Consider the following 24,147-nt stretch of genomic DNA (forward strand, 5'->3'; position numbering starts at 1 on the left):
ATAAGCTCCAAAGAGCCGAGTGATTCGGGCATCACGTGGGAGGGAGGGAAACCCTGAGCCCTAGGCCCTGCTGGGGCCGCTCGTTCTTTGAACCGAACCCCACACCCTCAACAGTGAATGAGGAAACGACCCCAACCCCAGATCCAGCTCTTCTGCCCCAGTCTCTTCTGGGTCTGGCTTCCTTTCCTTGGAGCTCAGGGAATAAGAAGGTGGGAGCTCTCTGGTCCCCTTCCCTCCGTCCCAAACAGGCAGCAATAAGAGAGAAGCTAAAGGCCAGATTTGCTGTACAGGTTGGTTTATTAACATGACACAGTGTGCCTGCCTTAATAAGCCTGGAAACAAGTTATAATGGCCCAGAAGACACACACTGCGGGCAGACACTGTGTGGCTGTCAGCTTCTTATCTCCTTGTGAGGGAGGTGGGCTATATGCCTTTATCCACATTACAGATAGATGCCAACATAGCAGGGGGTGCTTCGGGAGTCGTTCATGCATGTCAGAGCTTGGAGGGCGCAACAGCCATTGACACACACTCCCTGCAAGGTGGACAGACTGGCAGGAGCTCCTACTTCCCTGGAGTTCTCCTCCTGCTCTCCGAGTGCCTTCCTTCCTTGTGGGTCCAGCAGCTCTGGATTGGTGAAGAGAATTACTCAACCAGATAAAGCATTTCCCCACTCGCTTTCCTCCCAGTTTAGGACTTATCCCTATCTCCCCGGCTGTAGGTTCCTCAGCCCATGCATTGCATCTTGCAGACTCACCTGGAGCAACCTCTATGACTAGCACTAGGTCTCGTATGGTTTGGGGGACAGAGAATGCATATTGGTCAGGCTCACACAGCTTGCAACCCACCAGGTCAAACACAGTCCACTTGCCACGTACCCTGGCTTCCCACATGCTTCCCAATCCCTTTTTTGTTGCCCCAGGCAGGGAAGGAAGATTGATCAAGCCCAATGGGCTAAATTTGGTTTGGTCAGACAACAGAAATACTACATGGGTTGTAAAGTCTCAACGGAAGTGAACCCGGCTTCCCCCTAAAGCCCAGCTTCATTACTATTATTATTTCCAGTGGAATATCTGATGCCCTGGGATCCAGCTCTCTTCAGGAAAACAAGTGATTTTTTTCACCATCAGGATAGCTGAGGAAAGATGAGTTAATGGCTGCTGCAGGATAACGAGAGGGAAATTTGAGAGGGAGGGCAAAAGTAAAAAAAAGACTTCTGCCATCAGCTCGCATTGCATAGAGGGTATCTCTCACTTCAGAGGTAACTGGACTGGGAGAGGACCAGTGAGTGAGGAAGGCGGCTGGAGACAGACTGGGAGCTGAACCAGGCGGAAGAATGGTCAAGAATACACATGGAAGAACCCTAGTGGTTAGGGTTTGATGTTGCCATTTGCAGCAGGGCTGCCAACTCTCTGACCATAACCCAAAGTTGCAGGGTTTTTTGCTTCTTAAGATTTACAGGCCAAAGAATAAAACCTCAGAGTGAGGGGGCAGATGCAAAGAGGGAAGAGAAGGCTATTTTTCTCATATGGTGCATCCAGGACCTAACCACTTAGTGTTGGTAAATGGTAAACGGCAAAGGACCCCTGGATTGTTAAGTCCAGTCAAAGGATGACTATGGGGTTGCGGCGCTCATCTCGCTTCAGGCAGAGGGAGCCGGTGTTTGTTCACAGACAGCTTTCTGGGTCATGTGGCCAGCATGACTAAACCGCTTCTGGCGCAACGGAACACCATGATGGAAGCCAGAGCGCACAGAAACGCCGGTTACCTTCCTGCCACAGTGGTACCTATTTATCTACTTGTACTGGTGTGCTTTCGAACTGCTAGGTTGGCAGAAGCTGGGACAGAGCAATGGGAGCTCACCTCATCGTGGGGATTTGAACCGGCAACCTTCCGATCAGCGAGTCCAAGAGGCTCAGTGGTTTAGACCACAGCGCCACCACGTCCCTTAGTGTTGATTTAACTTACCACTAAATAACCTTGGGCACTGTAGGTTTAATGAGAGTTTAGGATTTTCAGCCAGGAAACTGCAGTCACATTTACAAGGCTACAATCCCCAAGGTTTAAGTGGATGCACCTGCCATTTCTCCACTGGGCTCCATCCTCCTCCCATGTTCTTAAGAACAAGGTAAGGATTGTGAAGCGGACTGAGCACTGGAAGGAGTTTAAAGCCACGAGTGGGTGGTGAGAAGTTCGGTTGAGAATTTTTGCCCATTTCCTCTGAAATCAGATTTCACCCATGACCCACCAGGCATCACTAGGCCCCGCCCCTGCCCTGGCAGGCTCCACCCCCTCTTATGCCAAGCTGTACCCTGTATTTCAGGGTCTGAGTCTTTGGAGGCCTGGCGACATTGTGCCTCTGGGCAGAAGCTGCAGACATGCTCTGAGGTTACAGTTCTACAGCAAAACAAGACACTGCCAACTTACAGAACCATCATGCATGATGACTTCATTGCCCACAAACACAGATGACACAACAGCTGCATGATGGGGCAGCATGGTTGGCTGCAGGCATTTTGCCCAATTCGTGGCTGCAGGAAAATGACTGACTGACTGCCTTAAACCAAACTGGCAGCTGCAGAAGCTGCTGGCACAATTGCAATGTGCAACGATGGCTGTGCCCATCCTCGTTTTCCAGCACCATTATTGCCTTCCTAGTGTACATGCCAAATGGTTCTACCCTCCTGGTGCCAGCTCTTGCCACTGAAATGCAACAGCCCAGTGGGCCAAGGACTGCCATGGTAGTTCTACATTAAGGGGCATGCATTTAGTACATTGGCAGGAGACACCATTTTGTACAGCAGGTCAGAGGCTATGCTATGTGAGCACCCATTGGGCACCTCATGTAAGAATAGGGGCAGAAAAGTATTAATAATATTGTGGGAAACTGTTTCCCCCCTTCTCCAAAATTTCCAGGTTGGGATCCACCATGAGCTCAGACTGCACTATAACATGCCTCTTCACCAAGCAAGCAACCACCTTTAATGGTTTTCAGTTGTCTCCAAAATCACTGTCTGAGAAACCACTTGTTTTGATGGGCTCATTAAGCCAAGTTTGAAAAGACGTGGGCTCTCAATTGCTCTCTAGTCTGTCTGGCTTTGCCTTTGCAAGATACTTTGGTTCCTAAGGTGGAAAATCCAAATGGCTCACCCCTTCCACTACTTAAGTCAAGAAGTCAGTTCACCAGCATAAGCCCCATTTAAAGAGGGCTGGCACAGGGATATTTGCCAATCGGTCGTGACCCCTAGGCCAGATATTCCAATCTCCCACAGAACCACTTTTCATAGTGCGTCAAATCTGCCACCGGAGGGGACCTTTATAGTTCAAGCACCTCTGCTTTTTCTAGAGGTGGGGCCAATCTGCCTATTTCTCTATCCAGGCACATTCAAATCCAAACTTTTGTTTAGTTTCAAACATACGTACAATGCTAGGAGCTGACCAATGTGCAATTTGCTTTGCCAGGGAGTTCAATTTGATGTTTAAAGTGCTCACTTTGGCGAGATGATTTACTTACCATATTTTACCGTATTTTTCGGCCAGGGATAGCCACGCTCCCTTTAAAGAGCGCGCGGCTCTTGTGGGGGCTGGGCGAAACAACAGAGCCACGTGCTCTGTCACTTCCCCCACCTCCTGCAAAAGCCAGGGATAGTCGGGCTCCCTTTCAAGAGCCGCGTGGAGTGTGTGTGTGGCTCTTGGGAGCTTTTCCCCGGAGAGGGAGAAGGGCAGCCCATCAGTGACGGGCTGCCCTTCTCCCTCCTCGGGGAAAAGCCTGGCAGCGCTCCACGCGGCTCGTGAAAGGGAGCGCTGAGCAGAGCCTGGGATGCATACAGGCTCTGCTCAGCGCTCCCTTTAAATAATATTTTTTTTCTTGCATTCCCCCTCTAAAAACTAGGTGCACCTTATGGTCAGGTACGTCTTATGGAGCGAAAAATACGGTAAGTATTTATTAGAACTGCAAAACAATAAATTCAGGGTTTCTGCATCTCCCTGCCTCACCTAAGGGAGCCAGGAAAGAAGAACTTGCTTTGGACATGTGCTATGAGCAAATTGAAAGTGGGGGTGGGGACTTTGGCTGTTGAGGGATGGGAGCTCACTTGCTGACTGCTGCCATGGTGCCAGCCTGGACTGACATCTCTCAATCTCAATCAATCAGTGATGAACTTGCATGAAGTTGGACACCCCCTCTGCATGCAAGGACCCAGACGCAACAAGAATTATAATTGGGTTTCTGCACTTAGTAAAATCTTCTGCGTCCCAACTTACTTGGTCTGCGCATGTTCTGGTTCTGATGTCTTTTCCCTGCACATCCATTCATTCCCCCTGTTATCCTACAGACTTCAAGGAGTAGCTTGAAACACAGGGCCTTGGGAGTAGCTTTGGGGAAGGGAGTGATCACAGTATTAACCTTTTCATGTATAGAGTAGTCTTGCTCATATATATATATATATGTATATTTATATAAATAATATAATATAATATATATAGAGAGAGTTATGTATAGGTACTTTACAAGGCCTAACACCAGGCATGCCATTTGCAGGAGAGTGGCCGGGGCTGGGGAAGGCATCATTGCCTCTGCCCTTCATATTTACAGGGAACTTACAGGTCAGCCCCCTCTCCAGCTTCGATGTGGGTGCCCTAACCAGCCCCACTGCTGCCACGGCTGCAAGGCAAAGATGAAGGAGGTGTCCTAAGGAGCGTGGTCTGGGGGTCAGTACAGTGAGAAAGGCAGTCCTCTGTGTCAGCGTGCTGCCCCCTTTTTCTCCAGTGCGGGCGGTGAAGGCCGTGGGGTGTCTCCAGCACACTTGTTCCCGGATCCCAGAGCAGACCCCTCTTCCTTCCCCCGCTTCCCCTTTGCCTCCGCTGAGCCCCGCTTCAGCCCGTTCTTGGTCCCCTCTGGGCAGAGGCAGCTGGGGGTCTTGGCGCAGGTCCCCAGGGTGGTGTGCTCCTCCACCACCTCCAAGATCCACTTCTCCTTGGGTGAGCCAGCCTTGTCCCGGCCATGCTCTAGGGCAGCTTTCCCTGGAGGGCCAGGCTCTAGGCTCTCCTTGGGTTCCAACACAATGGGGACAGGCCCCCGCGGGGCGACTTCCACCTCCACGCTTCCTTTCCTGCCTTGCTCGTGCTCTTGCACGGGGCTCAGGGCTTTGGCCAGGGCACGGTTGGCTCCTGCAAACGCCTCTTCGGTCTGCACGGCTTGGCTTCTCCTGCAGTCCCCCAGCAGAGCTTCCGGGAGCCTGGCCTTGATGCTGGCTTCCAGGGCGCTGGCCTCTCCATCTCCTGCCCCAAAGCTAAGTGGGGATTCCTGGCGGCCCAGGCGCCGGGTGGCAAGCGGCTTTGGAGCCCCCGACTCGCTGGGGCTCTCCCCGTCGGACTCGGCCAGGCTGTGGAGGCCAGGCTCCCCATAGAAGTCCTTGCGGTATTCGGAGTGAACCACCTCCAGGCTGTGCTTCCTGACCACAACTTTCTTCTCAGAGCTGAGCGGGGAGCCCAGCTTCTCCGCCGACTGCACCCGCTTCAGTAGGGGCGAGCGAGGGGGCTCTGCGCTCTTGGGGCGCGGCCTCACCACGGGCGGCGAGGAGTGGAGCTTGGCCGGGAAGCTCTGGGTGGTGTTGGAGCTGCCCACCGTGTGGCCGGGCAGCGGGGGTGGCGAGGACTGCGTGGGCGAGGGCGTGTGAGCCAGGGGCGAGAGGGGGATGTTGCCGGCCGACTTGCAGCGCGCAGAGCGGTACTGGCGGTGCAGCTTGGGAGACAGGCCGTGCAGGGTGCTGGGCCGCATGTGGTGGGATGAGGAAGCTGGCGAGTTGGGGGTGCTGGAGGCTGGGGAGCTGCTCTGTGAAGAGGCACCTGTGAGGGGGGGCAAAGGGGAAGGGGGCAGGCTGAGAGGCAGGAGAACAGCAGCCCTGGCTGGGCACCAGGTACGCTCCAAGCCAGTCTCAACTCCCTCCGGGGTGAGAGGCAGCAAGACCTTGCAACATGCAATTCTGCCCCCCACCACTGCCACCCCATTAAGAACATCTTTGGGGGAGGAATGGATTTGTAAACTAAATGAATATTTAATCTTGGCAAAATTAACTGCTATAATAAGAAATCAGTCAAATCAAAAATTAAAAAAGGAGTGGAAATGTTTTGATGAATATATGGCAAAATATTGCTCAAAAAGAGATATGCTAATATGCCTAGATTAAAATGTGAAGTACTGGATGGAAGAAAAATTGGTATGGAAAGATAAGATGATTTGAGAATATTGTAGAATGCAAAGATTATTGTAAATTGCATAATGTGGAGGAAATCGAGCGGGGGCGGAGGGAAGTGGGATGAAGGAGAAAAGAATAATATGATGGATTGAGGAAATAGAAATGTAAATGTATGGTTGGGGATGGGAAGGAAATGGTGTTGGCTTTGGTACATCTGTATTGTAATGTAATATGTGAAAACCAACCAAACCAAACCAAACCAAACCAAACGAACATCTTTGGGAGCAAATGTCCCCCACCTCCCTAACCCTCTCCCCACCCACCCGCCTGCTGCAGCCCAGCCCCCTTGGACTTCCTACCTAGGTAGGCAGAGTCAGGGGTGGAGCGCAGGCTCTGGGTGGGTGAGCGAGCGCCCAGGCCGTGGGTGGGAGAGCCCGGCAAGCTGTCGCTGGAGGACAGCGAGCGGTTCAGCGATGAGAGGCTCCGGCTGGTGTGCAGCAGGTTGGACTGCTTGGTGATCTTGCGGAAGAGGGAGCTGCGCTTCTTGCTGCTATGGAAGGAAGGGGAGCCGTTAGCCAAGAGGGGAGCCAACCCCTTCCTCTCTCCCCCCCCCCCCGGTTATTGCACCTCACCTGTCTTGCCCTTCTTTGCTTGTGCTCCTCTTGTTCCTCCGAGCCATCTTGGATTTGTAGCTGCTCTTGCGGGCTGGCCCAATCCGGATGGAGGTGTTCTCAAAGGGCGTGGTGGTCACCATCACTTTGTTCCCGCTCTGTGGCGAAAGAGAGGGGAGAGAGCTGGCTGTTGGCACAGCAAGCAGACGCAGCACTTTGCCCAGGTGCCCTCGGAGGCCATGACTGCTCTGTGCTTACCTTCAGGATGAGCTCCACCACTTCCGTGTGCACCAGCCCATGCACTGGCTCCCCGTTGACGTGGGTGATCAGGTCTCCGGCACACAGGCCTGCCTCATGAGCTGGACCACCTTCCTCCACGTGCTGCCAGGGGAGAAGACGAGAGAGATGCTCTCATGGCTCTGCTGTCCCCTTCTGCCCACAGCACACCCGGCTTTGGCCTTGCAAGGGCCGTTGCCTAAAGCGTTTGCCCTTTGGGCTCTCTTAGCATGAGGCAGACAAGGCAGGTAAGGGGCTCTTCCTTCCCCTTGGTGCAGTGTTAATCTTAAAGGTAAAAGGTAAAGGGACCCCTGACCATTAGGTCCAGTCGTGATCAACTCTTGGGTTGCGGCGCTCATCTCACTTTATTGTCCGAGGGAGCCGGTGTACAGCTTCCGGGTCATGTGGCCAGCATGACTAAGCCACTTCTGGCGAACCAGAGCAGCACACCGAAACGCCGTTTACCTTCCCGCCGGAGCGGTACCTATTTATCTACTTGCACTTTGACGTGCTTTTGAACTGCTAGGTTGGCAGGAGCAGGGACCGAGCAATGGGAGCTCACCCCATTGCGAGGATTCGAACCGCCTACCTTCTGATCGGCAAGTCCTAGGCTCTGTGGTTTAACCCACAGCGCCACCCACATCCCAAGTGTTAATCTTACGCCTGCCCAAAGTGCCCTCCGGATTGGCATGCACGCTTACCCAGACGATGTGGTGCACGCTGTAGACATCGCTGTCCCCCATGTAAACCCGGATGGCACGAAGTGTGAAGCCGTACTTCTTCCCGGAGCGCTGGATCGTGATGGGCGAGCGCAGGATGGTGACGGCGGGCGAGTAGTCACGGGACGGTGAGGAATCGCGGGACGATGGGTTGGAGGAGAGTGACCGGGGGGACATGGGGCTGGCCAAAGGTGAGCTGCTATGCTGTTCCACTGCGAGGAGGGAGAGGGAGAGAAAAACTAAAGGGGAAGCAAGAAGCCCTCCGCCATTCCATGGGGCAAGAACATAAGAGCACCTCTTGCCTCCCAGAACAGGAGCCCTGGCCCCCAGCCTCCCCTGCTCTAGGTCCTGCAAACTTGTACTTGCTGGTCTCTGCACCCAGCCTAAGGCCAGCCGCCTGTTCCTTCCAGTCGTTTCCCAAGACCTGTTGGCAGCGAGGGAAAAGTACAGAAGCTGCAACACTTCCAAGGGCAGTTTTGAGCTTGGGAAATGGTACGTCGGAGTAGGTGGGTGTCAAGCAGGCTAGGGCGAAGTGCTCCCGCAGGTCCCAGAGGCAAATGAAGCCTGGTGTGTGCCCTACTAGCAGGAAAGGGAAAATCAGTGGTGCCTTTCCCTATTCTCTGTGGCCCTCCAGGTGCTGTTGAGCTACCACTTCCCATCATCCCTTACCACTGGCCATGCTGGCTAGGACTGGTGGGAGTTGGAACCCAGCAGCATCAGAAAGGGAAGGGCTCCCCACCCCCAGTTTAAGCATACAGCTATAAGACCCCTGCCACAGACAAAGGCCTGCATGGTGCAATTTCGAGCTGCAGAAGGCTGCGGGCTTTTGGCACAACGTTCAGCTTCCCAAGAACCTCCCTTTGCATTTAAATTAAAAGCAAGTTTCCAGCCCTCATGGTGCAATTGACAGTGTGTGGGCAATGCTTGCTTAAATCTTAAGAGGCGTAACTGAATAAGATTCCCAGCATTCAGGGGGTCCTCAGTGCCTTGAAAGCTACTTTCTGTCTCTCCATAAACGACAGAAGCAGAGCAAACTATGCAAAACTGTAGAAGCTGCAAAATCTAAATCAACAGAGGAAGTTATACATGCAAATATGCTTCATTTGCATAAGTTTGTGCATGGCCCAGAGTTCCATTTTTCTTATGGAATACCTTTTTTTTTTATTGGCACAAAACGCACACAGCTCAGCAACTATGTTAGAAGTGCCGAAAGGGTGGGTACAGCATGCAGGGTTGATAAGTGAGAGGTTGGGGGCTGTGAGCTGATGAAGGCTGCAGTGAGTGGGGAGTGTTCATTCCTACTGGAACAGCGACAGATGGGTCCTGTCTTCAGGGACTGGACGGTCTTGATCAGGATGCGGCCCGCCGGGACAGGCCGGTCCGATGGAAGGGGAGCGGTTCTGTGCAAGGGCGGGTGGATACAGCATGAAAGACAGGCCAAGATGCTGTCAAGCAGGATGGACGGTTTGGAGTGAGAAGCCCAGTGCCCCTGGGGGCAGGGGGTGGGCTGAGAGCAGGGGGTGGGGTGCCAGGCTCAAAGTGGGATGCCGTTCCTATGGGGTTAGTGCTGTGCCTGCTGGTTATGTGCAGGGGGGCGAGAGGAGGAGGCCCGTACCTGTGGGGATAATGACGGACAGCGCAGTAGCTGAGGCAGATTTGATGACCTTGCCCCCTGTGCTTGCCTTGCTGCGCTTCTCGGCCGTGGCGTCCCCTGAGAGCTGTTGGTGGCGGGCCCGGCGCAGCACCAAGTCATTGGTGGCTTTGGGGGCTGAAGGGTCCAGCTCCTTTGGGGGCTGTAGCTCACCCGCTTTTGATTTATTGCCTATTGGGGAGGGGAGAGAGAGGGATGATGACTCAAGCCCTACATCAGAGGACCACGCGCCAGGGGCCCCCGCCTTCAAACAAGGAGCAGAGAGCAGAGGGGGCCGCGGCAGGGACTGTCCAAACCCCCAGCCACCCGAGAGGATCACAAACACCATGCCCAGAGATTTCGCTTTTCCTCATCACGCAGACAGCGGGCGGAGCCCCAGGCAGGGTGACTCTGCAATTGCCAAGCTGCCTGTCCTCAGTTCTGTGGACTGCATAAAGGAGCTGAAGCCATGCAAATCGATGCTTGGGCTGCAAGACTCTGCAAGGAATCATTGCCCTTTCCCTTTTCTTATTAGACATGGCTAACACCTTGGATGCCATGCAACGGGATGGCTCTACCTGCCCCCCCACCCCGGGCACCTTACCCCCTCCAAGAGCACCAGCTGAGGGCTTGTTAAAATCACCAAGGGTCAGATAAGGGCTTGTTTTAGGACAGTATCCCAGTAGCAGAGGAACCTTTCGGTCTGATCCTACACACACCTGGGCTGACAAGGCTCTCACCATTTTAGGGTTTTCTGCAGCCACGCAAGCTCTGACAAACGTGGGGGAAAGCCCAGATTCCAATCAAACTTCTTGGCAGATATTACTAGAATAGAAGTAACTGCTGCATTTGCTCTTTTTGGAAATCTCAGGGTTTGCTAGAGCCTTTGAGAACTAGTAGCAGACGTGTCTGTTCCTGGGGTAGAAACAGGGTAGGCAACCCAAGCACTGAGAGACAGAGAGGGGGGCTTGCTATGTGCAATAATAACAACAATATTTTCTTATTTATATCCCACCCATCTGGCTGGGTTTCCCCAGCCACTCTGCAAGAAGGGAGACAGCTGATGGTGGAATGTGCAGCTTGATAGGCTTTTACAAAATAATCAGCCTGCAACCACCACATTTTATTCATAGGATTGCACACCTGCTAGTAGCCCCAATCTAGTGCCAGAATCTATTTGGGGGGGGGGAGAGGAGCATGTGCATTGGCTCTGGGTAAGGGGAGTGTGCAACATCTAAAAAACCAAATTACAGAAAAAAGCATGCCTCCTCCCAAATAAAGTAGTTTGGGAGAAAACAAAAAAATTAAAGAAGCAAAGGGGCAAGGTTGCAGCAAAGGGGCAGTCACCCCTTTTTTGCTTTTGTTTTAAAAGCACTTCATGGAGCTCCTCCCTCCTATATGGCACCATGGAGTGGGACTTCACCTCCAACATGTAAACAAAGAAATAAAAGGGTTGCAAAACGACCCTGGCAGAGGCAGGAAGAGAGTTGTGTCACCCATTGCCACAGAGCCATTCCTACCGTGAAGCAACTGTCTCACGCAGCAAATTTTGGGTGGCAGAGTGGGAAGCAGATGGATCCGACCCATAAGTCACAATCCACCAGGAAATTTTCCTGCGCAAGCCCACTGAAATTACCGGAGGCTGTGCAAGAATGGAATTGGTTGCAAGCGATCGGCTGAAGGGCCTGCACCAAATACACATTGCCTAGTGTACTCCTTATCGCAATGGATGCGTTATCAGGAGATTTGTGCGGTGCTGGTGGGAGGAAGGTTCGAGTTTCTCCAGCAACAAAACCTTGCAGCCCGAATGTTGGGAAATTGCAATTTCCTGGCAATTGATGGGAAAACAGACGTTTGGATCCTCTGCAACCGCTACATTGTACAATGCCTACCGGAAAAGTCCCGAGAGGCTAACTGTACACTTGAGATTTGCCTTAGAACCAAGACCGGAGTGCTTGGATCTGCCAAGGGGTGATTTAAGGGATCTGGGGTGCACTGCTCCCTGCTCCCTAGGGATGTGTGGTCTCTCTGAGACAGGCTGCATCTCCTCACCAGAGGCTGCAAGGGAGAGGACTTTGGCTGCACAAAACAGATGTCAAAAGGGAGGCGACGTACCAAGAATCTGTTCAGACTGTAATAGGCACATCTCATGTAAACAGCAAACTGGGCCCCCGACTGCCAGAGTGAGGGCTTTCAGCAAGAGGCCATTACTCACCTGCCTCAGTCTCTACAGGGGCAGGACTCTGCCCAGCCTCTCCTGCTGCCCCTTCCTTGCTCTCCTTGCCTTCGACCTGGGGCGTGGACCCCAGGGGCCCGTTTTCCGCAGGAGCCTTCGCAGGCCCCTTGCCAAGACTCTCGCTGTCGGTTTCCAGGGGCACGGCAAAACGGCTGGTGTCCATCAGGGCCGAAAAGCGCCGACGTGCACCCAGCGGAGGACTGGATTCACTCTCGGTGTAGGACGACTCCGAGGCTGAGAGCCGCTTCCTGAGAGACAGAAAACAAGCAAGATGGCTCACTCCCCCGCCCCAAACACCTGAGGCCATGTCCAAAATGCCAGCCAGGGCTCAACTTGTGTCAGGAGGCTTTAGAGCTTTTTTTATTATTAGTGCTGTAACTGGAGCACATAGGACTTGCCGATCAGAAGGTCGGCGGTTCAAATCCCCGGGACGGGGTGAGCTTCTGTTGCTCGGTCCCTGCTCCTGCCAACCTAGCAGTTCAAAAGCACATCAAAGTGCAAGTAGATAAATAGCGGGAAGGTAAACGGCGTTTCCGTGCGCTGCTCTGGTTGGCCAGAAGCGGCTTAGTCATGCTGGCCACATGACCCAGAAGCTGTACGCCGGCTCCCTCGGCCAAGAAAGCGAGATGAGCACCGCAACCCCAGAGTCGGTCACGACTGGACCTAATGGTTAGGGATCCCTTTACCTTTACTAACTGGAGCACAATCTACTTTAGCTAAAGCCGGGATGGGGAGCCTGTGGCCCTGCAGATGCTTCAGGATTACAACTCCCATCATCCCTTTCCACTGGCCACACTGGCTGGGGCTGATGGGAGTTGGAGTCCAAGAGTCTCTGGAAGATTGCAGGTTCCCCAGTTCAGAAGTGAATCTTCAGTGGATTCAGTTGCAATAAGTGAGGAGACATTTTAATTGTTAGGGCTGCAGCTTAAGAGTACAGGGGTGGTGGTGTTGGGAAATAAATGCCTAAAGCGTTACATTTTGCACTGAGAGCATTACAGTTGTACCTTGGATCCTGAACACCTTGCGAGTCAAACTTTTTGGCTCCTGAATGCCGCAAACCTGGAAGTGAGTGTTCTGATTTGCGAACGTTCTTTGGAACCCGAACATCTGACGCGGCTTACGCGGCTTCCAATTGGCTGCAGGAGCTTCCTTCAGCCAATCGGAAGCCATGCCTTGGTTTCCGAACATTTTGGTAGTCAAATGGACTTCCGGAACGGATTCCGTTCGACTTCTGAGGTACCACTGTACTATAATAAGGAATGAAAAAGAACTTTAAAAGATTATCTTCCCTCCAAAGAATGAGGAGAAAGCAATTGTTTGTTGAACTTTATGTCATCCTGTACTCTGGTCCGTGCCTCACTTATATTGCACCTACACTGAGATTTCGGTAATTCAGAAATGCATTACATTTAAGGTCAGTCGGTAGAGCATGAGATTTAATCTCAGGGTTGTGAGTTTGAGCCTCATGTAGGGCAACAGATTCCAGCATTGCAGGGGGGTGAACTAGATGTCCCTCGCAGTCCCTTCTAACGCTACAATTCTGTGATTCTGGGAACAGCTGATTAATGTACTAGTTAGACAGACGGCGTCCATTTTCTAAGCATCCTGTATTCAGCTGATATTTCTAGTTTTCTCTGCTAAGTCCTCAGGCCATATGGGGAAGTGCTGGACTAACAGCAGCTAGTGTCTGCCAGGGACCAGAGATTGGGACCAGAGCCCTGGAATATCCAGGAAACCCTGAAGCCCACATTTGCCTCTCAGAGCTGGAGTGAGAGCTCCTCTTTCAAGTGCCCTCAGTCTCCTCCAGGTCTGGGGGCTGAGGAACAAAAGCCACAGGGTGGAGACTCACATTTCAGGGGAGTTGGTACGCCAGCTTTTCTCTCGAAGGGTGAAGCTGCCCAGGCTCTCCCTTTTGCTGAGCTTCTCATCTTTGTGTTTGTTGCTCTGGTCCCTCTTGGTGACACCTGGAGTCTTCTGCTCATGCTGGGAGAGGTGTTCCATGCTGCTGTACACCTGTATTGGGGGGGGGGCAGGCGGCAAAGGCCAGAACGGTGAGAAATGGTACAGCAACGTGCTATAAGGAGCAGCTTTATTGCTTATGTAGTTATTTTTAATTTTTTAATTTATTTAACATAATTGTTACAAAATATAAGCAAAATATTGCAAATACATACATATATATTTCAAATAAGCCCATATATATGAAAAAAGGAACAAAAGAGGAAAAAAGAAAAGAAAAAAGAAAACAAAGAGAAAAGAAGAAGAAAAGTTGGAAGAACTTATTGCAAGTTTATTCTACAAATATCTCAATATGAAAATAATAATACAATTTCATTGGTTGACTTCCATTGCTTACACTGCACTTCCTATATACATTTTAAGCAAGATTGTATCTGTTATTCTGTATTTTTCCCGTACAATCTCACACAAATATTCTAATCAATAAGTTTTCTAAATCTTTCATAAATCAATTCTAAACACAACCAATACCTTACGTTTAATCCTTGTCTACATAAATAAATATGTATTCATTTTCCTTATTTATAGACTGTTTTTCACTACAGACGGCCGCAAAGCAGTTGACCCAACCATCCACAAAACAATCCATCAATCATTCATGCAGTACTAAAACCACAGGTGAAAACGTAAGTTCGATTAATTAGGCAATAAACTTGTCCTCGAGGACACACACTCAGAAGCATGTTGTGTGGAGGATATAACAACAAAAACAAAACACAGCACCCAGAGCCTTCTAAGACATTCTTTGGTGTTTGTAAGGGAAAATTTGAAAGGTATCTCAGCCGCCAATAATTAACACATAGCATGGCTGTGCTCTTAAACCTTCCCAAATCTTTCAGTTCTCCACAGAAAATCTCCCACTGCCCACAAGGTGATTTCAAGTACAGTGGTACCTCGGGTTACAAACACTTCGGGTTACAGACTCTGCTAACCCAGAAGTAGTACATCGGGTTAAGAACTTTACCTCAGGATGAGAACAGAAATTGTGCGGCAGTGGGAGGCCCCATTAGCTAAATTGGTACCTCAGGTTAAGAACAGTTTCAGGTTAAGAACGGACCTCCAGAACGAATTAAGTTTGTAACCAGAGGTACCACTGTATATGTTTTTCATCAGTGAGGTTTACTGCTGGTTTCAGATCCTATACCAGGGGTGCTGGGAACAGTCTTTAAAAGGTCTGAGTGTGCAGATCTGGCCCATGCGGGAGACTTCAAGCATCCCTTCTTCCTGCCAATCTTCACCTGAAAATACCCAGCCACCTACCCACACATTAGCTCAACAAACACACGACTTGGACACCATAGTTCTGCACACTTAAGTGAATAAGTTTGCATAGGGCTGTGCTGCTGCTGACAATCTCCTATTGTATTGCCTCCCTATAGAGATGTGCTATGAAGATAGCCAATACATTTATTGGCTACCCATCCCCAACATACGCCATTGAAATCCTGACTCCTCATTGCACTGTGCTCCCAAGCACATTTTGCTAATGACAGGCTGATGGCAAGGAGAAGAATGAAGAAGACAACAGAAGCATTTCATAGAGCAATTAAAAGTATTTATAGCATTTCACATACATTATCTTAGTAATCCTTACAGCAACCCTGCCAAGTAGGCCAGTAACAATATCCTTGTTTATTTGCAGAAAGAAAGAGAGGCGACAGAGATGGAAGTGGCTAGGGACACTTGTGACCTTGAGGCTGAGGTGAGATTTAAACTGTGGGCTTCTGAGCACACACTATAACCACAGAACCAGTGTTAAACAACAACAACAATTCGAATTAAATGCAGTCAGTGAGGACTCTCACCTTGCTGAACCTGGGAGAGCAAGATGAAAACTGCCTTATTTCCACAGGTTCATCTTCAGTCGTGTCATCTTCATCATATGAGTTAATGTGGTGGTAACGATCGGAGCGAGCTGGAAAGAGGAAAACTGTCTCATGGGAGCTGCAGGAGACCTGGGCAGCAGGATTGCTGTGGAGCTGCCCAAATTCCCTCTAAGCCTGGCCCCAAATGGCTAGAGAAAGAGAAACATCACAGGGGCAGCTTCCTTCCTACACCCAAGTGGAACATCTCACCCTGAACAGGAAGGAAACTTGGAAAAACAGAAACAAAGCCCCACCAGGACAAGCAGCCTCTCCCTTTGCACCCCCACCCCAAAGATGAGGAGCATACCCATTTAAAAACAAATGAGAACCCTAGAATGTCCCCGTCATCTCCCAGAATTACGCTGCCATTGTCACATAAGAGCGGATGGGGACTCCTTTTCAACCTGAGGATCAGATCCAGAATTGGCCCACCCTCCATGGACCATTTTTGACAGGTGGGTGGGGAGGTCACCTACCTGTCAATCACCTACAGTTGTATGGCATGGATGATAAAGATTTCAAGCCCAGAGCAGGCAGAGGCTTATCTTTGATCTTGGCCGTGTGAACCAAACTAGGCAGGACATCAGATGCACCTTAGCATTTAGCGCATTACGTTTTAAGAATTTGTTTGTCAGGGTCTGGGCAGAGGAGGAATGGTGGAGACTGCCTCCCCAGCCTGACCCTTCCAGGGAGGAGGAAGAGGAAGACAGTATAGACTGACAACAGGGGTTTGAGGGAGGTCACAGCTCAGAGGCAGAAGAGGGGGAAAGTTGGGAAATAATGGGAGAGGAGAAGGCAGGACCGCAATGGCAGCTGGCTGACATGGTGTCTTTAGAAAGCATTCCAGACTCCCCATCTCCCAGAACCCGGTGAGCCTTTAAAGTAGGAGAGCAAAGAGCTCAAAGACACATAGCAGGACCCGTAGAGGAGACAATGAGAATGACGAATGAGGAATGAGGAAGTGGGAGAGATGGGTGTGTGTGGGTGTGTGGATGTGGAGATTCACTCAGGACAAACCCATTATCCAAGAGGCTGGGTTCAATAGCCTCTCTCTGTAATATTGAAATAAAAAAGGACAGTAAGAAACTTTTCCTTGTCTTCATACTTTCCTGGGCAGCCAGCTAGAAGCCGCTGGCAGCATCCTGACAGTGTAATAATAATAATAATAATAATAATAATAATAATAATAATAATATTTTATTATTTATACCCCACCCATCTGGCTGGGTTTCCCCAGTCACTCTGGGCGGCTTCCAACACAATATTAAAATACAGTAATGCATCAAACATTAAAAGCTTCCCTAAACAGGGCTGCCTTCAGATGTGTTTGACATACATCTTAAAAAAATAATAATACAATAGCAGTTGCAGTGGTGTGACTCTCACTGGAACACAGGGCACTGCCTCCTACAGAGGCAACCACTGGTTCATAATGTTCCACACTGTCTGGCAGCAGTTCTCCCGGGGTTCCAGGCAGGGGTCTCTCCTAGTCTCAGCTGGAAGTGCCAGAGATTGAATTTAGGACCTTCTGCTTGCAGGCATTACTCTGCCACTGAGCTGTGGCCCTTTTCTCCTGGTGGGGGCCCCTGGTGAAAATGTTTCCTCTGAAGCTGATATTTGCAATGGAAATCCCCCACTGACGCCTCTCTGGTATGGAAGAAGGAAGGAGAAGGCCCTTATTAACATGAGCAATCTGGGATTAGGTGTTTCCGGATAGTGGGAAGTGGTGCAGGCCAGCAGCCTCACTCTTGTTTGTTAAAGGAAAACATTTGGGAAGGGGGAGAGAAAAAGAAAGCAGAATGTTAACACTTGCTGTCAAAGTAGCTGGTGTCTTCCTCAGACTCCAGGTGAGGGATGAATTCTGCTTTCTGCCTCAGAAGCCCGTTCCAGTCCAGATCTTTGAAAAATGCATGCTGTTTCACTTCGTAGGCGCCACCTGCAAAACACAAAGACCAAAGTCTTGCTGCCCTCTGCTGGACAATCAAACTGGACATGGCAAGAGGTGCTCTTTCCTAGAAACATGCGATTCTGCGGCCTGGTAGCGGCGGAGGGGCGGACAACATCCTAAGCACTTAGGGAATGTTGACACAGACCTACCAAGGCCACAGCTGGTCAACAATTTGGCGTCCCAGGTTGCAACACCCCGAAAGAGGATCTAGAGATCTGGGGGCAGGACTACCCCTCCCCTCCTTCTGGATTGGATCACACACTGAAGCCCCACCTAACTAACTGCCCTGCACCCTGACCAAGTGTCCTTACCTGCCCCCAGGCGGAGAAGAGGGTTGGTCTGCAGGAGGCAGGAGATGAGATCTTGAGCATCTGCTGGGAGGGCCTCCTCCCCTTCCGGCCACAAGATGTCATCTGAAAGCAGAAAGAACAGAGAAGCTCTTGGTGGACAAGGCTGCTCATGGGGTGGATTAGGGAGGGTTAGAAGGGTCTCCTCAATGTGTAGATTATTATGACAGCTTTTATTGTTACTGGGAAATGGGCTCGTATGCCAAGCATCTTCCTAACATAGAAAGCAGCTCACAGAGCCTCTGAACACAAAGCTCCACCTTAATGCTTCTCTCTGTTTCATGATACCCTCCTAAGGTTTTTCTCCCCACCAACTCAAACAGCACCCTCCTCTCACCCCTCCATTCACCTTGGTTGAGCAGGAGCAACTGAGCCAAGCCTGGAGGAAATTCCAAGGCCAGCAACTAACAATGTTGAGCTCATAGCTGGATCACAGCGACCCAAACACACCTGCCCTTCACTTACCAGTGATGACCTGACCAAAGAGCTCCTCAGGGGTGTCTCCAAAGAATGGCACACAGCCCACCAGGAACTCGTACAGGATGATGCCCATAGCCCACCAGTCCACTGGCTTCCCATAGCCTTGGCGAAGGATCACTTCGGGAGCAATGTATTCAGGGGTTCCACACACCTGCCAAGACACCAACTGTCCTTCAGCTAGCAGCACAGAGATTGGATGAAATCCCAGCAATGGCCGGGAAAATCCATATGTTAGCTGAGACAACTGAGAAGGGGGTGATCTGCATTCCTTTCAGAGTCCTGGGCCGGGTGGAAAGGTTTCAGACCTCTCTATCCATCCCAGAGCTGGGTATATAATTTTTGTTTTGATCACCACCACCCTGCGGGGTCTTGGGGGTCAGAAAAGCTTCTGCCAGGCCCCTGGGGTGGAGGTTAGACACCCTAAGTCTACAGCTTTCCCCCTCACATACACAATGACAATTTGTCATGTCCTGCCTCGTGTCTTCCTTCTAAAATACCAGAAGGCCTTGTTTGGTAAGAAAGGCTTTCTTCTGCTGACTGACAAGTTCTGATTTAAAGTCCATGCTGGGGCTTCAAAACAAGTCAACCACATCAGAGCTTCCAGGGGTTTTTGTACTCTCTTATCTCATACCTCCCTAAATATTTACCAAGTGGTCTGGCGGCAGTGAAAACCCCCATAGCCAATGACTAACTGAGATTAATGTCCTCTTACTTCTGTCGTTTGTATGTAAACACAATCTGAGAGGAGCAGAAAGAACTCCCCTGGAGCAGCCTGGATCTGCACCACAGGGCAGTGTTATAGTCTCCCACACAATTTCAATGGCATGCTTCAAATTCTGCCCGCTCACCCACCCACAACCATAGCTATCAACCTTCCCTTTTTTGCAGGAAATTCCCTTATTCCAGCGCTGTTTCCCGCTGCTATCCTGGATTGTTAGATATCCCGTAGACTGTCCCCAGGACAGGTGAGGCTGCTGATCCCTTATTTTTGAGGCTGCTGAAAGTTGACAGCTATGCCCACAACGCTCCCCTCTCACACACACCATCAGGGTGCCCACCTGTTTGTCCAGGAACTCCCGGGCATCCTTCTCAATGTGACCCTCGTACAAGTTGGTGGTGAGGCTCATCAGCCCCATCTTGGAGAGGCCAAAGTCTGTCAACTTGATGTGCCCCATGGAAGTGATCAGCAGGCTGAGGAGAAAGCCGGAGAAGCAACCGTCAAGAGAGCTCAGATCACAGAAACACCTTGCCCCCCCCCCACCCCACTTTTGGCAAAGGAACCCAGGAATGACAGCAAAGCTCTTCTCCCGGCAAGATAGCCCAGGAGAGGCTCTGGCTCTCTGCTTCATACTTGTCGGGCTTTAGGTCACGGTGGACGATGCCATAGTTGTGCAGGTACTCCAGCGCAAGGACAGTCTCGGCAAAGTACATGCGGGCCATCTCCACGGGCAGTGCTCCTATGTTCTTCAACAGCGTGGCACAGTCCCCGCCTGCTGGGAAAAGGGCCAAGTGGTTAGGGAGGCAGCTAGCAGGCCACTCTCTTCGTACAGTGCAGGACTACTACTCTGTTCCTGCCCTTGATCGGAGCTTGCAGTCCTCCAGTGTCTTGCCATTAGGAATGCTAAGAAGCGCAGTCTGTAGGAGGCCAGATACAAGGCTTGGCTCCCTGTGCCTTACTTTCATGCTGTATTTAATATTAAAAGACCTAGGGGATCTTTCGACTTGGGACTGGTTTAAAAACAGGTGTTTCCAATCTTGCATGCTGAAAAAGCTAACAGGATGCTGGAAGCCCCTGCCAAGCACCAAATGAGCTCTGCCATCTCCTACAATCCAAGCTTGCTTTGAATCCAGAGACACAGTTGAATAAAATATATTTTTTGAATAAAAGACAGTGTTTGGGGGGGGCAGAGAAGCTTGGTTAATTTCATTGTACACAGGTTGTACATTGACAATAAAGGTATTATTATTATTATTTTTTATTATTATTATTATTATTATTATTATTATTATTATTATTATTACTACTACTACTACTACTATCTCAGGACTTCCAGTAACATCACTGTCCTGACTAAAAGTAATGAAACTACTGGTTGAGGAGCTTGGGTGCTAATGAATTGAGAAGGATAAGATCAGTTTGGATGGCCAGGAAAGATGCTTTTCTCAACTTCTGAGCTACATTTTTAATTTAATAGATAAATTTAATAAATAATAATAATAATATAACAACTGGATATTGTTTGTACAACAAAGGATGTGCACGTTGTTTGCTCAAGGGTATCTGATAACCACTGCTGCTCTCAGAATGGGTTGTTTCCTGCAAGCTCACACATGGGATTTAATTTTTATATGTAACCTGAAAGCTGACTTGTGTGATACTGAGAGACCAGGGGGTATCTGAGTCCCTTCAGGAGTTCTGAGGCCGTGTACCTTCGACATATTCCATGACCATGCAGAGGTAGCGCTTGGTCTCAAAAGAGCAGAACATGCTGACCACAAAGGGGTTTTCTGCAAAAGTCAAAATGTCGCGCTCCACAAAGGCCTGCTGGATCTGGTTGCGCAGGATGAGGTTTTGCTTGTTGATCTTCTTCATGGCAAAGCGCTGCCGGGTCTCTTTGTGCCGCACCAGATACACAGCTCTGTGAGAGGAGGAGGCGGAGAAAGCAGAGGGGATGTGCTCAGCAAGAGGCAGCCCCAACCCACAAAGCACTTCTCCAAGAACACAGCAGAGAATGTAGGTGTATTGAGGGATCTTGATCCTCGCTCTATAAATACTAGACTCTTTCCCCTCTTTAAACAATGGGCTGGTAAACTAGCTTTTAGCCAGAGCTTTTGGGAGGGTGCAGTGAGGCTTAAAGGTAAAGGTAAAGGGACCCCTGACCATTAGGTCCGGTCGTGGCCGACTCTGGGGTTATGGCGCTCATCTCACTTTACTGGCCAAGGAAGCTGGCGTACAGCTTCCGGGTCATGTGGCCAGCATGACTAAACTGCTTCTGGTGAACCAGAGCAGTGCATGGAAACACCGTTGACCTTCCCGCCGGAGCGGTACCTATTTATCTACTTGCACTTTGATGTGCTTTCGAACTGCTAAGTTGGCAGGAGCAGGGACCGAGCAACGGGAGCTCACCCCGTCGCGAGGATTTAAACCGCCGACCTTCTGATCGACAAGTCCTAGGCTCTGTGGTTTAACCCACAGCGCCAACCGCGTCCCTTGTCCGCTCATATGTCCACTGCATCAACATTACACGTCACTGCAAACCCTTAATGTGGCAAAAGATCTTGGGCCATCCTTGGATGGGAAGCTGTCTGAGGATTGCGACCTGAAGAACGCCCCGCTCCCACATTGCCCTGCCTTCTCTTTGATGCCTTCTTCAGAACCCTCCCTCCAGGTGCCTCTGCTGTCTCAGTGTGAGGCAAGTAGCAAGACGAAACAGGGCCTTCTTGGTGGTATCCCACAATTGACATCATATGTGACAGCTGGTTTTAGGCAAATATGGATGTCCCTTAAATGGGGCTCCCTGCTGTTCCTATACAAGTACGGTTCCCTGTCAGCATTAATACAGTGACAGAGAGCCTGGCTAGGATGGACTGCTGAGGGGGATGGAGGGAGGAAGCAGTTTGCATTCCAAAATGCTGGAGCAAGTGTAAATGCAAACTGCTTCCTTTGAAGAGAGAGAAATGCTCCACTTTCTCTCCAGAGGGAGCAGTTTAGATGCAAAGCATTCCCTCTACAAATAGGAAAATGCTGTTTAAAAATTTGAGTATTTTGGATTCAAAATACAGCGCTCTGAATCCACATTGCTTCCTATTGAGAGAGAGGGAAATGCTCAGTTCAATGATGTAGCATCTTCTCTCTCTCCAGAGCAAGCCTGTTGGAAGGTTTCCTTGGAACTCTGACCTGTATAAAGTCATTATGATGCCAGGTGATGGACAGGTGGGTTGCCCCACACATCTGCCAAACTTGGCCTGCATGTGTCTGTGTGTAATTTGGGAATCTGACCCACTCAACAGATCCAGTTCCCTACACCATCTTACTATGACAGGAATTTACCGTTATTCTTCTCCTTTCTGTGTGGTTGAAAAACCCTTATACAGTCATACCTCAGGTTAAATATGCTTCAGGTTGAGCGTTTTCAGATTACGCTCCATCGCGACCCGGAAATAACGGAAGGCGTTACTTTTGGGTTTCGCTGCTCGTGCATGCGCAGACGCTCAAAATGACGTCACGCGCATGCGCAGAAGCAGCGAATCACAACCCGTGCACATGCAGTCGCGGGTTGCGTTCTACTCAAGATGCAAACAGGGCTGCGGAACAGATCCTGTTCGCATCCAGAGGTACCATTGTAATTCTTCTTTTTTCCCAAGGGATATCTCCTGAACTTCCAAGCCTGGTTCAGATGCTTCCCTATATCAAAGATCCTGCACCCCTCCACAATGATGCTCATAAAGAAACATGGGACATGGATTCCCCAGCATGGATGATTGTAGCATAACGGTGCGATACTTTCAACTCAAACCAGCTGAAATAGCCTACTCCTCTACTTTCGGAACAGCACCTTTGGGCCAGGTAAGCATTTGAACCAGGCCTGATTTGGTGCTGAAAGAGCAAACCAGAAGCAAGAGAGACCCTTTTATGCAGGCAGATCCAAGGAGCTTGGGATCTGAGTCAGCTCACTCACCCATATGCCCCGTTGCTTATGAGTTTAATTGTTCCAAAGTCTCCTTCTCCCGGTGGCTTCTTTGGCTTTGGAGTAGTTCCACGACTCTGTAATGGTAAGTAAATTGGGTGTGAGGGCATAAGAAGCTCCTAAGAAATCCAGCCACGCTAACTGAAGACAACCCTATTGAGGACCCCTTCTTTACCAAGGTTAGGAGCAGTGCCGTACGGCAAATTATTATTTTTGGTATGGGAACAGTTAGGGCTAGAGGTGCCAACTTGCAAGGGCAGCTGGGGGAGGGGCTGCCGCCGTTGCGAGTGTGACATCGCTATGTTGTGACGTTGCGTGCTGAGCATTGCGCCTCCTTCCGAAAGCTGGGTGGACTTTGGGAAGGTGGCAGAAGGGCTCTTGGACCCAGTTGGAGCATCACACCTCCCTCTCTAAGCCAGGGAGTTTTGGGAAGGAGGCACCAGGCTTTAATACATTTAATACTCTAATTTACCCAGAGCATTTAGGGAACTAGCCTGGTCCTCTGACCGCACGCCACTGGTTAGGAGTGCAGTTGTGTATGGAATATAACAGATTGTGAATGCAGCTAACACTGGTACCAGAAAATTGGTAGAGAGCCACTCTGAAACTGAACAGGCATAGCCCATTTAGTTTCATTTATAGATGCAGAAGATAGAAAAAAAACCAGAGCCAAAAGCACAAACGTAAGACGGGGCAATCCCTGGCTGTGCAACGGCACTATGGATTTAATGATGAACCTTGCAGGCAGATCCACCCACTGACTCAATTGCCTAATAATAAGGAGTTATTCTGGTGGAGTGTCTTCTGTTATTCAAGAAGCCACACGCCTCAAGCTTGGGTCACACAAATGAAAGGTTAGTCAGTAAGAGCAAGAAGGACAAGAGATTCCACGTGTTTTCAGTTCCTTTAGATTTATTTTCATTCCTATCTATCGCAGATCAACTGGGCAGGGAGCTAAGAGGGAACCATCCTGGGCTCTTTTTCCACCTGGTATGAAGGAGGTGGAAGCCTGCTAGATCTCTTTCCCTCTTCTCTATCCCCACCCTTTATCTTTACTAAATAAATAATTTTATTTCCTATTAAAAAAAGGAGTCTGCACAGCAATTTTTGGGGGGTGCATGCGATCACCTT

At 50.2% G+C, this 24,147-nt stretch overlaps 1 protein-coding gene across 1 annotated transcript in view; it reads right to left on the reverse strand.

Moving 5' to 3' along the window:
• Positions 1-278: 278 nt before the first annotated feature.
• The window catches only part of MAST1 (microtubule associated serine/threonine kinase 1), a 99,576-nt gene continuing 75,707 nt past the window's right edge, over positions 279-24,147 (reverse strand). The window contains exons 12-28 of the mRNA XM_079959983.1: positions 23,008-23,093; positions 20,759-20,967; positions 19,680-19,818; positions 19,387-19,519; positions 18,314-18,479; positions 17,813-17,914; positions 17,367-17,489; positions 15,494-15,603; positions 13,519-13,682; positions 11,649-11,917; positions 9,419-9,625; positions 7,786-8,015; positions 7,067-7,189; positions 6,830-6,966; positions 6,557-6,747; positions 3,935-5,847; positions 279-3,509 (exon numbers count right to left, since the gene is read on the reverse strand). Of these exons, the coding sequence (XP_079816109.1) occupies positions 4,742-5,847; positions 6,557-6,747; positions 6,830-6,966; positions 7,067-7,189; positions 7,786-8,015; positions 9,419-9,625; positions 11,649-11,917; positions 13,519-13,682; positions 15,494-15,603; positions 17,367-17,489; positions 17,813-17,914; positions 18,314-18,479; positions 19,387-19,519; positions 19,680-19,818; positions 20,759-20,967; positions 23,008-23,093 (3,495 nt within the window). The 3' untranslated portion in view covers positions 279-3,509; positions 3,935-4,741. The remainder of the gene's footprint in view (positions 3,510-3,934; positions 5,848-6,556; positions 6,748-6,829; positions 6,967-7,066; positions 7,190-7,785; positions 8,016-9,418; positions 9,626-11,648; positions 11,918-13,518; positions 13,683-15,493; positions 15,604-17,366; positions 17,490-17,812; positions 17,915-18,313; positions 18,480-19,386; positions 19,520-19,679; positions 19,819-20,758; positions 20,968-23,007; positions 23,094-24,147) is intronic.

Source organism: Podarcis cretensis (genome assembly GCF_951804945.1).
Source record: "Podarcis cretensis genome assembly, chromosome: 17".
Taxonomy (NCBI): domain Eukaryota; kingdom Metazoa; phylum Chordata; class Lepidosauria; order Squamata; family Lacertidae; genus Podarcis; species Podarcis cretensis.